Below are 13698 nucleotides of genomic sequence, written 5' to 3'. Positions count from 1 at the left end.
TGACTTCGTGACTCCTTGCTTCTTGATCCTCGGACCCCTGACTTCGTGACTCCTTGCTTCATGATCCTCGGACCCCTGACTTCGTGACTCCTTGCTTCTTGATCCTCGGACCCCTGACTTCGTGACTCCTTGCTTCTTGATCCTCGGAGCCCTGACTTTGTGACTCCTTGCTTCTTGATCCTCGGACCCCCGACTTTGTGACTCCTTGCTTCTTGATCCTCGGACCCCTGACTTCGTGACTCCTTGCTTCTTGACCCTCAGATCCCTGACTTCGTGACTCCTTGCTTCTTGACCCTCGGACCCCTGACTTCGTGACTCCTTGCTTCTTGACCCTCGGACCCCTGACTTCGTGACTCCTTGCTTCTTGACCCTCGGACCCCTGACTTCGTGACTCCTTGCTTCTTGATCCTCGGACCCCTGACTTCGTGACTCCTTGCTTCTTGACCCTCAGATCCCTGACTTCGTGACTCCTTGCTTCTTGATCCTCGGAGCCCTGACTTTGTGACTCCTTGCTTCTTGATCCTCGGACCCCTGACTTCGTGACTCCTTGCTTCTTGATCCTCGGAGCCCTGACTTTGTGACTCCTTGCTTCATGATCCTCGGACCCCTGACTTCGTGACTCCTTGCTTCATGATCCTCGGACCCCCGACTTCGTGACTCCTTGCTTCTTGATCCTCGGACCCCTGACTTCCTGACTCCTTGCTTCTTGATCCTCAGACCCCTGACTTCGTGACTCCTTGCTTCATGATCCTCGGACCCCTGACTTCGTGACTCCTTGCTTCATGATCCTCGGACCCCCGACTTCGTGACTCCTTGCTTCTTGATCCTCGGACCCCTGACTTCCTGACTCCTTGCTTCTTGATCCTCGGACCCCTGACTTCGTGACTCCTTGCTTCATGATCCTCAGACCCCTGACTTCGTGACTCCTTGCTTCTTGATCCTCGGATCCCTGACTTTGTGACTCCTTGCTTCTTGACCCTCGGCCCCCACAGGAGAGCGATCCCCGTACAGGCTTAGGATGGAAGCTGCGCCCCACCAACTATAATAATAATAATAAATAATTATTATTATTTATACCCCGCCCATTTGTCTGGGTTTCCCCAGCCACTCTGGGCGGCATCAAACCAAATATTAAAAACAATACAGTGTCAGATTTTAAAAACTTCCCTAAACAGGGCCGCCTTCAGTTGTCTTTTAGAAGTAAAATAGTTGTTTATTGTCTTGACATCCGCTGGGAGGGCGTTCCACAGGGAGGGTGCCACCACCGAGAAGGCCCCCTGCCTGGTTCCCTGTAACTTGGCTTCTCTCAGTGATGGAACCGCCAGAAGGCCCTTGGCGCTGGACCGCAGTGTCCGGGCTGGACGATGGGGATGGAGACACTCCTTCAGGTATACTGGACCGAGGCCATTTAGGGCTTTAAAGGTCAGCACCAACACTTTGAATTGTGCTCAGAAACGTACTATATGGCTGGCGGATATGCAGCTGCCTTCCCAAGCCTCCGCGGGACGAAAGCGATCCCCGCAGAGGCTTGGGAAAAGGTTGACAACTCTGGGAAATGTGGGGTGGGGCACCGGAAGGATCTTTGCACCACGGCGCCAGATATGTTTAAGACGGCCCTGTGTTTGCGTATGTCAACTGGGCATTTGGTTTCCTTCCAAGGAGTGGCAATGGGTAGAAGCAAATTTGGGGGGGGGCGGGCACATTGTCTTGATCTAACACTGCCCACTTCAGTCTCAGAATAGAGCTCCGTGCTGGATTTGGCTTAACACGTGCAAGAAAGGGAAAAGGATCGCTCCTTTGGTTTACTCCTGTGACTTACCTTGGGGGGCAGTGGAGGTGGGAGATTGACAGCTGACATGTCACTGAAAGGAAAAAGGAAATAATAATTTATAATGAATGGGGGGAGTCTACTTTTGCCAAAAAACAAAACAAAAACAGAGTCCTTTTTACAGGAAAAAATTCCTTCTAGTAGCACCTTAAAGACCAACTAAGTTAGTTATTGGTATGAGCTTTCGTGTGCATGCACACTTCTTCAGAAGTGTATCTGAAGAAGGTATCTGAAGAAGTGTGCATGCACACGAAAGCTCATACCAAGAACTAACTTAGTTGGTCTTTAAGGTGCTACTGGAAGGAATTTTTTTATTTTGTTTTGACTATGGCAGACCAACACGGCTACCTATCTGTAACTTTTTACAGGAAGGTAGCCATGTTTGTCAGGGTGGCGCTGTGGGTAAAACCTCAGCGCCTAGGACTTGCCGATCGTCAGGTTGGCGGTTCGAATCCCTGCGGCGGGGTGCGCTCCCGTTGCTCGGTCCCAGCGCCTGCTAACCTAGCAGTTCGAAAGCACCCCCGGGTGCAAGTAGATAGATAGGAACCGCTTACTAGCGGGAAGGTAAACGGCGTTCCTGTGTGCTGCGCTGGCTCGCCAGATGCAGCTTGTCACGCTGACCCAGAAGTGTCTTTAGATAGCGCTAGCCCCCGGCCTTTTAAGCCTCTTAGAGTCTGGCAAGACTGGCCCGTACGGGCAGGGGTACCTTTACCTTTACCTTTAGCCATGTTGGTCTGCCATAGTCGAAACGAAACAAAATAAATAAATAAAATAAATAAATTCCTTCCAGTAGCACCTTAGAGACCAACTAAGTTAGTTATTGGTATGAGCTTTCATGTGCATGCACATTTCTTCAGAAATGTGGATACGCACACCTCAGGATCCAACCCGAGCTCTGGAACGGATCCTGTGTGTGACCTGAGGTACCACTGTATTTTAAATTGGAATACAGAAAACTTAATAAAATTTACACAAACAAAAAAGAAGGAAGGGTCCATTTCAAGGGGGGGGGGGTTTCGAGATTCTGCTGCCTGCTTTTATTCCCCTCCAACCCAGCCAAAGTTCTGCTAGCAAGATCCATCACTGCCATGAAATGTGCAAAGCCAAGGCAGGCTCTCATCTCCAACAAGAAAGCAGCCAAACGGCTCACAGCTGAAGCTAGTGCTCCCTTTTCCTCCAAACTGTAAGTCACAAATATTTTATGGCATCGTAGCAATCCCGCCAATGCCCACCCTGTATTTTAAAACGCATTGGGGGAATGAGTTACCTGCTTGCATCGTATCTGCTGGGTCTGGAAGACCAACATGAAGGGGTGCCCCCAAAAGGAAGGAAAACGGAGAGAAGAGTTACGAGGACGGGCTTGGGAGAGCAACAGCAACAAAGGGGTACTTTGTTAAGGCATGGGTAGACAAACTAAGGCCCGGGGGCTGGATCCAGTCCAATCGCCTTCTTGATCTGGCCCGCAGACAGTCCAGGAATCAGCATGTTTTCACATGAGTAGAATGTGTCCTTTTATTTAAAATGCATCTCTGGGTTATTTGTGGGGGCTGCCTGGTGTTTTTTTAATAATAATAATAATAATAATTAATAATAATTTATTTATACCCCGCCCATCTGGCTGAGTTTCCCCAGCCACTGTGGGCGGCTCCCAATTGAGTGTTAAAAACAATACAGCATCAAATATTAAAAACTTCCCTAAACAGGGCTGCCTTCAGATGTCTTTTAAAGATAAGATAGCTGCTTATTTCCTTCACATCTGAAGGGAGGGCGTTCTACAGGGCAGGAGCCACCACCGAGAAGGCCCTCTGTCTGGTTCCCTGTAACCTCACTTCTCACAATGAGGGAACCACCAGAAGGCCCTCGGCGCTGGATCTCAGTGTCCGGGCTGAACGATGGGGGTGGAGACGCTCCTTCAGGACCGAGGCCGTTTTACATGAGTAGAATGTGTGCTTTTATATAAAATGCATCTCTGGGTTATTTGTGGGGCATAGGAATTCATTCTCCCCCCTCCCAAAAAAATATATAGTCCGCCCCCCCCCCCCACAAGGTCTGAGGGACAGTGGACCGCTCCCTGCTGAAAAAATTTGCTGACCCCTGGGTTAAGGGTTTTGCTAATGGTAGGTTAAAGAAATGCTTGGAGCTCATCTATCCGACTTTTTTGGGAAGCATTTGCCTCAACCCCCTGGTTCCTGAACCCTGCTGGAACTTTTGCCAACCCGACGTGCTCCTAACGCTTTGTAATACAACTCCAAAACTGGTTGTATCCTCAAAGGGAGACAGAGAGACTCTGCCACTTACACATCCACGTCGTCGTAATCGTGGTCTGAGTCTGCCGATTCCTCCCTATAAAGGAAAGGGAAGCAAGATATAAGGCTGTAGAATGTGACTGGCTAGAGCGTGGTGGCCCTGCCCGGCACAGCTCATAGCTGAGGAGATTTCACCCCTCCCATATCCAAGAATCTCCTGACGAGTCTGCTGATTCTCCGGAGAGGAGGAGCAGTGTTTTGCTTTCTACTTATTCAGCTCCAGCACCAAGTCAGTCAGTCAGTCAGTCAGTCAGTCAGTCAGTGTGTCAGGGAGAGAGAGAGACTGAGTGTTAGAGATCGTGTGTAGAGATAAGGTTGCTGCTAAGAGCAGCTGCAGACACTCAGTGCAGCATTCATTTATGCTTAGACCTATTTAGCTCTGTATATAGTTTTGTATTATAGTTGTGGTTATAGAATAAAAGAAGATATTCTACAGAGCTGCTCTCCGAGTCGTTTATACACTGCCAGACTCTGCTATACTCTGCTGTGCGACGACTGTCTTGTGGAAGTGAATCCGGTGCTTACAACTCTAAGCTGTGAGTCCACAGCACTTTGACCTGTTCCTGTGTAAAAGGTGGTCTCTGGAAGTGCCACCCAGCTCGCCTAGCCCAGTGGGGGTTGAAGTGCATGAGTCCAGTTGGTGACATTGGCTCAAGGGCGATGCTGACAATAGCTTCTCTGAGTTATTCAAGCCCCTTCGCCACGGAAAGGCAGTGATCCAGCTGGAGAAAAGGATCTAGATCACGAGTGTCAGGGTCTCAGCCTCGTTTTTAAATGTATTTGCATTTTTAGCTCTTCTAAATTATTTTTAGGTGGAAATCACCTTGAGACGGTGGTTTAGAAGGCAATTCATAATGCAATGGTAGTAATGATAATAATTGCAGTAGCACCCTTGTTGTTGTTGTTTAGTCGTTTAGTTGTGTCCGACTCTTCATGACCCCATGGACCAGAGCACGCCAGGCACTCCTGTCTTCCACTGCCTCCCGCAGTTTGGTCAAACTCATGCTGGTAGCTTCAAGAACACTGTCCCACCATCTCGTCCTCTGTCGTCCCCTTCTCCTTGTGCCCTCCATCTTTCCCAACATCAGGGTCTTTTCCAGGGAGCCTTCTCCTCTCATGAGGCAGCCTCAGCTTCAGGATCTATCCTTCCTGTGAGTCTTCAGGGCTGATTTCAGAAGGGAGAGGTTTGATCTTCTTGCAGTCCATGGGCCTCTCCAGCACCATAATTCAAAAGCATCAATTCTTCGGTGATCAGCCTTCTTTATGGTCCAGCTCTCACTTCCATACATCACTACTGGGAATGAAGTGATCCCCCTTCATGGATCACTGCCTCCCCTTCATGGATCACTGCCTTGTCGTGGCGAAGGGGCTTGAATAACTCAGAGAAGCTATGAGCTCTGCCGTGCAGGGCCACCCAAGATGGACAGGTCATAGTGGAGAGTTTTGACCAAACGTGATCCACCTGGAGCAGGAACCGGCAAGCCACTCCAGTATCCCTGCCAAGAAAGCTCCATGGACAAAGACAACAGGAATATAAAAGTAGCACCCTTACCTACTGGCAAATGCAGCGCCATAGAGGTGGCTGCCAGTACAATATCCAGAATCCGCAGAGATTTCCTGCAAACAGAAAGCAAAGACTGGAGGAACCGGTCTTCAAAGGAGGGCCCATGATGGTGGCAGGGGTGGCAGCAGTGTTGATGTTTCAATATTTTGCTGGAAGCTGGGTCAACCCACTCAGATGGGCAGCATATAAATAACATGACTAAACCGCTTCTGGCCCAACGGGACAACGTGATGGAAACCAGAGCGCATGGAAACACTGTTTACCTTCCCACCGCAATGGTACCTATTTATCTACTTGCGCTGGGATGCTTTCGAACTGCTAGGTTGGCAGGAGCTGGGATAGAGCAACGGGGGCTCACCCCGCCGCGGGGATTCGAACCGCCAACCTTCTGATCAGCAAGCCCAAGAGGTTCAGTGGTTTTTAGACCACAACGCTTCCTGCAAGACAGCACTTATTTCCAGAGGTGGTTCGCAAAGCTCAACCACTGCCATTTGTGTCAGGAGTTCAGAAGGTCCTTTTCAAAGCGCTTTCCCAAATAGTGCTTGGAAGGTGTTTGCAGGAAGACTCACCATTGGGTCACAGGAAGCTGCTTTCAAAGTGCTGGCACTTTGAACGGAACTTCGAAGGGGTTTTTCACAGATCAGACCTAACAAATGTGGCCAGCCAGGGGTCATGAGTTCCCTGGTGTAAGCCCAGCCCCAGAAAGATAAATCCAGCAACCCTCTGGTACCCGGGTTAGGGGTAAAATAAAAAAGGTAAAGGTAAAGGGACCCCTGACCATTAGGTCCAGTCGTGGCCGACTCTGGGATTGCGGCGCTCATCTCGCTTTATTGGCCGAGGGAGCCAGCGTACAGCTTCCGGGTCATGTGGCCAGCATGACTAAGCCACTTCTGGCGAACCAGAGCAGTGCACGGAAACACCGTTTACCTTCCCCGCCGGAGCGGTACCTATTTATCTACTTGCACTTTAACGTGCTTTCGAACTGCTAGGTTGGCAGGAGCAGGGACCGAGCAATGGGAGCTCACCCCGTCGCGGGGATTCGAACCGCCAACAGGGGTAAAATACGAAGCGGTTAAATAAAGCAGGCATAGGCAAACTCGGCCCTCCAGATGTTTTCGGAATACAACTCCCATCATTCCTAGCTAACAGGACCAGTGGTCAGGGGTGATGGGAGTTGTAGTCCCAGAAACATCTGGAGGGCCAAGTTTGCCTATGCCTGAAATAAAGGAACTGTTTCTTTTGGAGGAGCAAAGGGGACAATAGCTGTGTATCAATTGGAACAGGGAGGGAGGGGGTGAGGAGGTACCGTGAAATTTGGGGACTCCGGACTCTGCCTGTTCCTGAGCGTGGGGCTGCAATCATGGGCTGCAATGAGATGAGAGGAAAGGGGTTATTTAGAAGAGTCACTCCATGCTGGGTGGAGACAGAAAATGGGGCGGAGCTTGCAGGAGGACCCTCCGGAGAGGTGAGGGGGGTGTGAGCCTAAGATGCATAGGGGTGAGAGGGGCAAGGAGAGAAGCAATGGGGCCCCTATGTAGGAGCGCAATGGGGCAGACATACCCCTGGAGTTGGTGCACCCTGGTGAGGTCACGCCTTGCCGTTGGCTGGAGCGAATTCTTCGGGGTACTGGAGGTGGGGGTGTCTGCGGTCAAGAAAACAGATTGTATTGAGGAGGGGTTGTTAGTGTGTGTTTTTTGCTTTATAACCCCAAGAGCGGGGGTCTTTTTTGGCCTTGGGAGACATTGAGATAAACAAAGAGATAAACAACTACCTGACATTCAGAAGACATCTTAAGGCAGCCCTGTTCAGGGAAGTTTTTAATGTGTGACATTTTAGTGTATTTTTGGTCTTTGTGGAAGCCGCCCAGAGTGGCTGGGGAAACCCAGCCAGATGGGCGGGGTACAAATAAATTATTATTATTATTATTATTATTATTATTATTATTATTATTGCCCTTTGCCAACCCATCTTCGTTCCCCATCTCAATGCTGGCTGGCTTGCTATTACACAACTGACTATTTCACATAGTTCACCCTTCCTGCATTAAGTGGCTTAAAACCAGTTTGCTTTAACGTTGCAACAGCCAGATACTAGTACCAAAAGAGCATTAGAATTAATTGAGATATTTGGTCAAGTAGCAGGATTTAAACTGAATAAACAGAAAACGAAAGTGTTGGGAAAAAATTTAACAATGGAAGAAAAAGAGAGATTTCAGAGTGAAACTGGTTTGGAAATAATGAAAAAAGTGAAATACCTAGGGGTGAAATTAACATCTAAGAATGTGAACTTATTTAAAGACAATTATGAAAAATGTTGGACAGAAGTTAAGAAAGATCTAGAAATATGGTCTAGGCTGAGACTTTCCTTGTTAGGCCGAATTGCTGTTATCAAGATGAACGTATTGCCTAGAATGTTATTCTTATTTCAGACCTTACAGATTCTAGACAAGATGGATTGCTTTAAGAGGTGGCAGAAAGATATATCTAAATTTGTCTGGCAGGGCAAAAAGCCCAGAATAAAATTTAAGATCTTAACTGATGCAAAAGATAGAGGGGGTTTTGCCCTGCCGGACTTAAGACTCTATTATGAATCAGCGGCTTTTTGCAGGTTGAAACACTGGCTACTCCTTGAAGACACAGACATCTTGGACTTAGAAGGGTATGATAATAACTTTGGTTGGCATGCATATCTATGGTATGACAAGGTAAAGGTGCATAAAGGCTTTAAAAACCATATTATTAGGAAAGCTTTGTATAATGTTTGGATTCGATATAAAGATTTGTTGGAAAGTAAAACCCCTAGGTGGCTGTCACCAATGGAAGCTAAGGCGGTGAAAAAATTAAACATGGAACCTAACTGGCCAAAATATTGTGAAATCCTAGAACAAGATGGTGAAAAGTTTAAACTCCAGAGTCATGAGAAGCTAAAGTTTAAAGTTCGAGATTGGTTACATTACAACCAGATAAATGAGACATTTAAGCAGGACAGGAAATTAGGATTTCAGAAGGAGAGGTCAAAGTTAGAAACAGAACTGCTAGAACCCAATACTAAGAATCTATCTAGAATGTATAACTTGCTGTTGAAATGGAATACACAGGAGGAAACGGTTAAATCAGCTATGATTAAATGGGCACAGGATATCGGTCATGACATTATGTTTGCTGACTGGGAACAGTTATGGACCACCGGCATTAAGTTTACGGCATGTAGTGCCTTAAAAGAGAACATAATGAAAATGATCTATAGGTGGTACATGACCCCAGTCAAGCTTGCAAAAATCTACCATTTGCCCAATAATAAATGTTGGAAATGTAATGAGTCTGAAGGTACCTTCTATCATCTTTGGTGGACCTGCCCAAAGATCAAAGCCTTTTGGGAAATGATCTATAATGAAATTTAAAAAGTCCTTAAGTGGACATTTATAAAGAAACCGGAGGCTTTTCTCTTGGGCATGGTCGGCCAGTTGGTGCCAAGGAAGGATAGGACTTTTTTTATGTATGCTACCACAGCAGCAAGGATCCTGTTGGCAAAGTATTGGAAGATGCAAGAACTACCTACTCTGGAAGAATGGCAGACAAAGGTGATTGACTTTATGGGACTGGCAGAGATGACCGGCAGAATCCGTGATCAGGGGAAAGAGACAGTGGAAGAGGACTGGAGGAAATTTAAAATATATCTTAAAAATTGTTGTAAAACTGAGGACTGACAAGATGTCTAGGGGTAAGAAATAGAGAATTACAGCTGTAAACATTAACATTAAGGAAATTTAAAGAAAACTACCAGAGAAATTGACTGAAGGGTTGCTAAAGAGTTGTAAAACAAGGATGCAGTGAAAGGGAGGTATGGGGAAGTCATGTTTTAAATGTTTTTATATGTTTTTGTTTTGTGTTTTGTTTGTCTTTTTGTTAAAAAACCAATAAAAATTATTATATATATATATATAAAAAAAAACCAGTTTGCTTTTAGGACGCCTTTCCGCAGTTGCAAATAGAGATGTTTCGCTTCAGAACGCAAACCCTCAGCTGTTTGTCGCATCTATAATACAGACAACAGGCTTTATCGTGAAACTGCAACATACATGTGGGGAAAATAGGGGTCTCGTCATGGGCACAACAGAAGAAGCTTTTGGCACCACAAAAAAGGGACAGCAGAGGAGTAAGTGCAACCCCACAATGTTCATTTTTTTTGCCCTTCTGCAACCTCATCCCATCCGCTCTCACCTCTTGTTCCTCTTCATCCGGCTCGCCTCTGCAGCTGGAAAGTTTGTCAGGGTTGCGTAGTTTCTCCAGGAGCTCGAGGGTCAGGCTGCGGCTGAGCCTTTCCTGGGAAACTAGCTGGTGCTGGTGAAAGGAAGGGGTCAGTTGGAGATAGCTGGAATCCATCCTAGGGACAGAGCCACGGCAGGTGGAGAGGGAGACAGACATATTTACAGCTTCCGACATTATGCCGAAGAGGCAAGCCGCTTAGGTGTCGCAAAGTACAGCTTGCCTCTTCCGCAGTGCAAGTGTGATAGGAATTTTGAGGTCTTAGATATATGGCAGTGTTCATAACCGCACGTACATAGATCAGCACAGGAAGACCGACCTGAAGCCATTTTGATTCCTAAACTGAGCAAATGTTTTCTCTGCAAGGTCAAAGTGGAAAAGCCTCCCCATTGTCTTTTCCTTCACAAATCCTGTCTTAAGGATATGTCTGTGTTTGAATAGGAGGGTGTGAGCCTGTGACATGGCCCAGGAACTATTTATCACTATTTATCACTACAAAAGACTGGCCAGGCTACCCAGGCAATCCAATCAAGTAGCCTGCCAAACAGGAGATAAACAACAACAGGAGAAAAACAATATTCAAATTTCTGTTGTAGACCACCTTTTCTGTGATGTAGGTGTGATGTATCTGAGGGGTGGTCTTAGATTACACCCCTTCTGTGATGTATGTATGATGTTTCTGGGGGTGGTCTTGATCTACAGGGTGGCAATTTCAGAAGTCTTTATAAGGCCTTGCGTGCCATTTTTCTGGGTCCTCCTCCTTTCCTGCAGGTGAGGGGAGCACCCTGTTGCAACAGATCAATAAAGATCAGGGTTACTAACTGCTTTGCTTCTCAATATTCTCTGGTTGGCCTCTCATATTTTCTCCAACCAATAGGGAACCTATGTAAGGACTCTATACGGGCTCTTGGATACCCCATAAGGGAAAAGGGCAATTTTTGTTTACAACACAAGATAAACTTGAAATGAAGACTGTACCTGGTGTGGTTATATAGCAGTGCGCCCCCATGTGCATTTGGAAGGCTTTTAAGCTGTAGCAGGAAACCCCTCCCCCATCATTCAGTTTGTACAAACTTCACACACACTCACACTCACACACTACATACGCTACACTTCTGTTATAAATTCATAGAAAATCAACCATACATCGGATTTGCACTGTTCCACTTTTATTTTACTCCATGAAGGAAGGACTACAAAAATGGGGAAGGTTTGATACAGGCCAGCCCAGCACATCCACAGGAGCCCTGCCCAGTTGCTATGCCAACCCTTATGGTCCTAGACAGAAGACAATCAAGATCACAAAGAACTTCCATATGGGAGTAGATTCAGCATGGACTGGAACAAAGGACAATGATCAGATCTTCCCTCAGGGGGCAGGAAACTGCGACTACCTTTTGTCTTCTGAAAATGGCTCATGGGGAGGGGGAGAAAGGAACCAGCCAGGTGACAAGACACTCAGGTTACCACCACAACTCCTCCCTCAACCCCTCCTTTCTGTAATGTATGCATGATGTTTCTGGGGGTGGGCTTGACCTACAGGATGGGAATTTCAAAAGTTTTTATAAGGTCTTGCACACCCTTTTTTTGTGTCTTTCCTCTCTCCTGCAAGTGAGGGGAGCACCCTGTTGCAACAGTTCAATAAAGGCCAAGCCTACAGGCTGCTGTTTTGCTCCAAGTTATCCTGGTTGGTGTCTTTGTTTTTGTCCAAGGGAGCCCTCGGATTTTTCCGGTAACAAAGCCACCTTGGATGTGTTGTTTTAGTGGGAAATTTATTACAAAAGCCGCCCCTCCCTGGCACTCAAGAGCAGAGAAGGGAGGGCAGGAGATTGGGATACTTACGGTCAGCATCTTGGAGGCAGTGGGACGCTTCTTCGGATTCTTGGTCAGTGTCACCTTGACAAAGTGGTGAAAGGCCTGACTCCTGTGGGGACAGGAGCACCCATGCTCAAGGAGAGTTTATGGCTGTAAGCTCCAACTCACATCCCCTATTTACTCTATGCATTTAAAGCAATGTCATAGCACTTGCTGAAAAGAATCCTGGGAAGTGTAGTTTGTTAAGAGCGCTGAGAGTTGTTATGGATTCCCTATTCCCCTCAAGAGCAGTGGCGTAGCGTGGGGGGTGCAGGGGGGGCCGGCCGCACCGGGCGCAACATCTGGGGGTTAGGGTTAGGGGGCGCAAATTACTTGCCTTGCCCCGGGTGCTGACAACCCACGCTACGCCACTGCTCAAGAGAGCTACAGTTCCCAGAACAGTTTGATAATCAAAGGGAACACTGGGAATTGTAGCTCTCTGAGGAGAAGGTCTGTCTCTGCTGAAGCACCTTCCTTGCTTTCTTTTCAGTGCCATGTAAAGCATGGGTAGGCAAACTAAGGTCCAGGGGCCGGATCTGGCCCAATCGCCTTCTAAATCCGGCCCAAGGATGGTCCTGGAATCAGCATGTTTTTACAGGAGTAGAATGTGTGCTTTTATTTAAAATGCATCTCTGGGTTATTTGTGGGGCATAGGAATTCGTTCATTCCCCCCCCCTTCAAAATATAGTTTGGGCCCCCACAAGGTCTGAGAGACAGTGGACTGGCCCCCTGCTGAAAAAGTTTGCTGACCCCTGTCTGTGTAAATAATACCATATATCGTAAGGACACCACCGTCTCTGCTGTGCCTTTTTTCCAGAGGAAACACAGGCACCTGAAATCTCACACTGCTGTGGGGATTGGGGTGGCATGGAACATTTACCGTATTTTTTGCTCTATAGGGTGCACCGGACCATAGGGTGTACCTAGTTTTTTTTTGGGGGGGGGGATAAAGGGGAAAAAATATTCCCCCCTCCCCCAGCCCCAAAGAGCAAAGAAGCCAAGACAGCCAGCGGGATCCATCCGGGCTTCCTCTTTGCCACACGCAACCTCTCCAGCCGGGAGAGGCTGCGCGTGGTTTTGGCAGAAGCCAAGACAGCGAGTGGGATGCATCCCGCTTGCTGTCTTGGTTCCTTTTTAGCCGTGGGGCTGGGGCGGGGGAAGCCTGAGATTCCCCAGACCCCAGAATGGGTCTGGGATCGGGGGCAAGGTTGTGCGGGGCCTCAGCTTCGCTCCCGGAGCTTGCTGCTATCCGCAAGCCTTCTGAGCCCGGCGGGAACTCCCACTGGGCTCCCCAGGCTTGCGGATATCTGCCCGAAGCCCGGGGTGCGCTGTGCAGCGCTCCCCGGGCTTCAGGATGCAGGCTGCTATCCGCAAGCCTTGGGAGCCCAGCGGGAACTCCCGCCGCGCTCCAAAGGCTTGCGGATAGCTTCCTGAAGCCTGGAGAGCGAGAGGGGTCTGTGCGCACCGACCCCTCTCGCTCTCCAGGCTTCAGCGAAAGCCTGTATTCGCTCCATAGGACGCACACACATTTCCCCTTCATTTTTGGAGGGGGGAAAGTGTGTCCTATAGTGCGAAAAATACGGTATATTTATGCTTTCCTTGTGCTACAAGTCACTTGGAGACCTTTGGGTGACAAGCAGCTGATAAAACTGAATAAATAATCTTAATCATAATGCAAAACATGCTGCACTCCTCAGGTCGTTCGCCCCCGCCGCAATCCTGCGATTGTTGAGCATGTAATTGGACTTACCACCGGGCTTTGTCCTTGAGCTTGGGGGGCTGGTAGCCGCTCTTCGTCATCAGCACCAAGACCCTGTGAGGCGGGACAAGGAGGTAAGCCCACCCTTCTCTGCTCATGAGCAGGATTCTCCAAACCTTGCC

General features: G+C 48.0%; 1 protein-coding gene across 2 annotated transcripts in view; it reads right to left on the bottom strand.

Moving 5' to 3' along the window:
• The window catches only part of MAP4K1 (mitogen-activated protein kinase kinase kinase kinase 1), a 72579-nt gene that overhangs the window by 27359 nt on the left and 31522 nt on the right, over nt 1–13698 (bottom strand). Inside the window, exons 10-18 of one of the 2 annotated variants that reach the window (XM_083753750.1) lie at nt 13568–13630; nt 11806–11887; nt 9919–10038; nt 7259–7340; nt 7005–7063; nt 5687–5751; nt 4127–4171; nt 3096–3119; nt 1820–1862 (exon numbers count right to left, since the gene is read on the bottom strand). In XM_083753750.1, the coding sequence (XP_083609876.1) occupies nt 1820–1862; nt 3096–3119; nt 4127–4171; nt 5687–5751; nt 7005–7063; nt 7259–7340; nt 9919–10038; nt 11806–11887; nt 13568–13630 (583 nt within the window). The remainder of the gene's footprint in view (nt 1–1819; nt 1863–3095; nt 3120–4126; nt 4172–5686; nt 5752–7004; nt 7064–7258; nt 7341–9918; nt 10039–11805; nt 11888–13567; nt 13631–13698) is intronic. The other variant, XM_083753751.1, reaches the window with a different exon arrangement.

The sequence above is a fragment of the Podarcis gaigeae genome (assembly GCF_964106915.1).
Source record: "Podarcis gaigeae genome assembly, chromosome: 8".
Classification (NCBI taxonomy): Eukaryota; Metazoa; Chordata; class Lepidosauria; order Squamata; family Lacertidae; genus Podarcis; species Podarcis gaigeae.
Note: the sequence above shows the minus strand (reverse complement) of the source record. Positions and strands in the feature narration are given on the sequence as shown.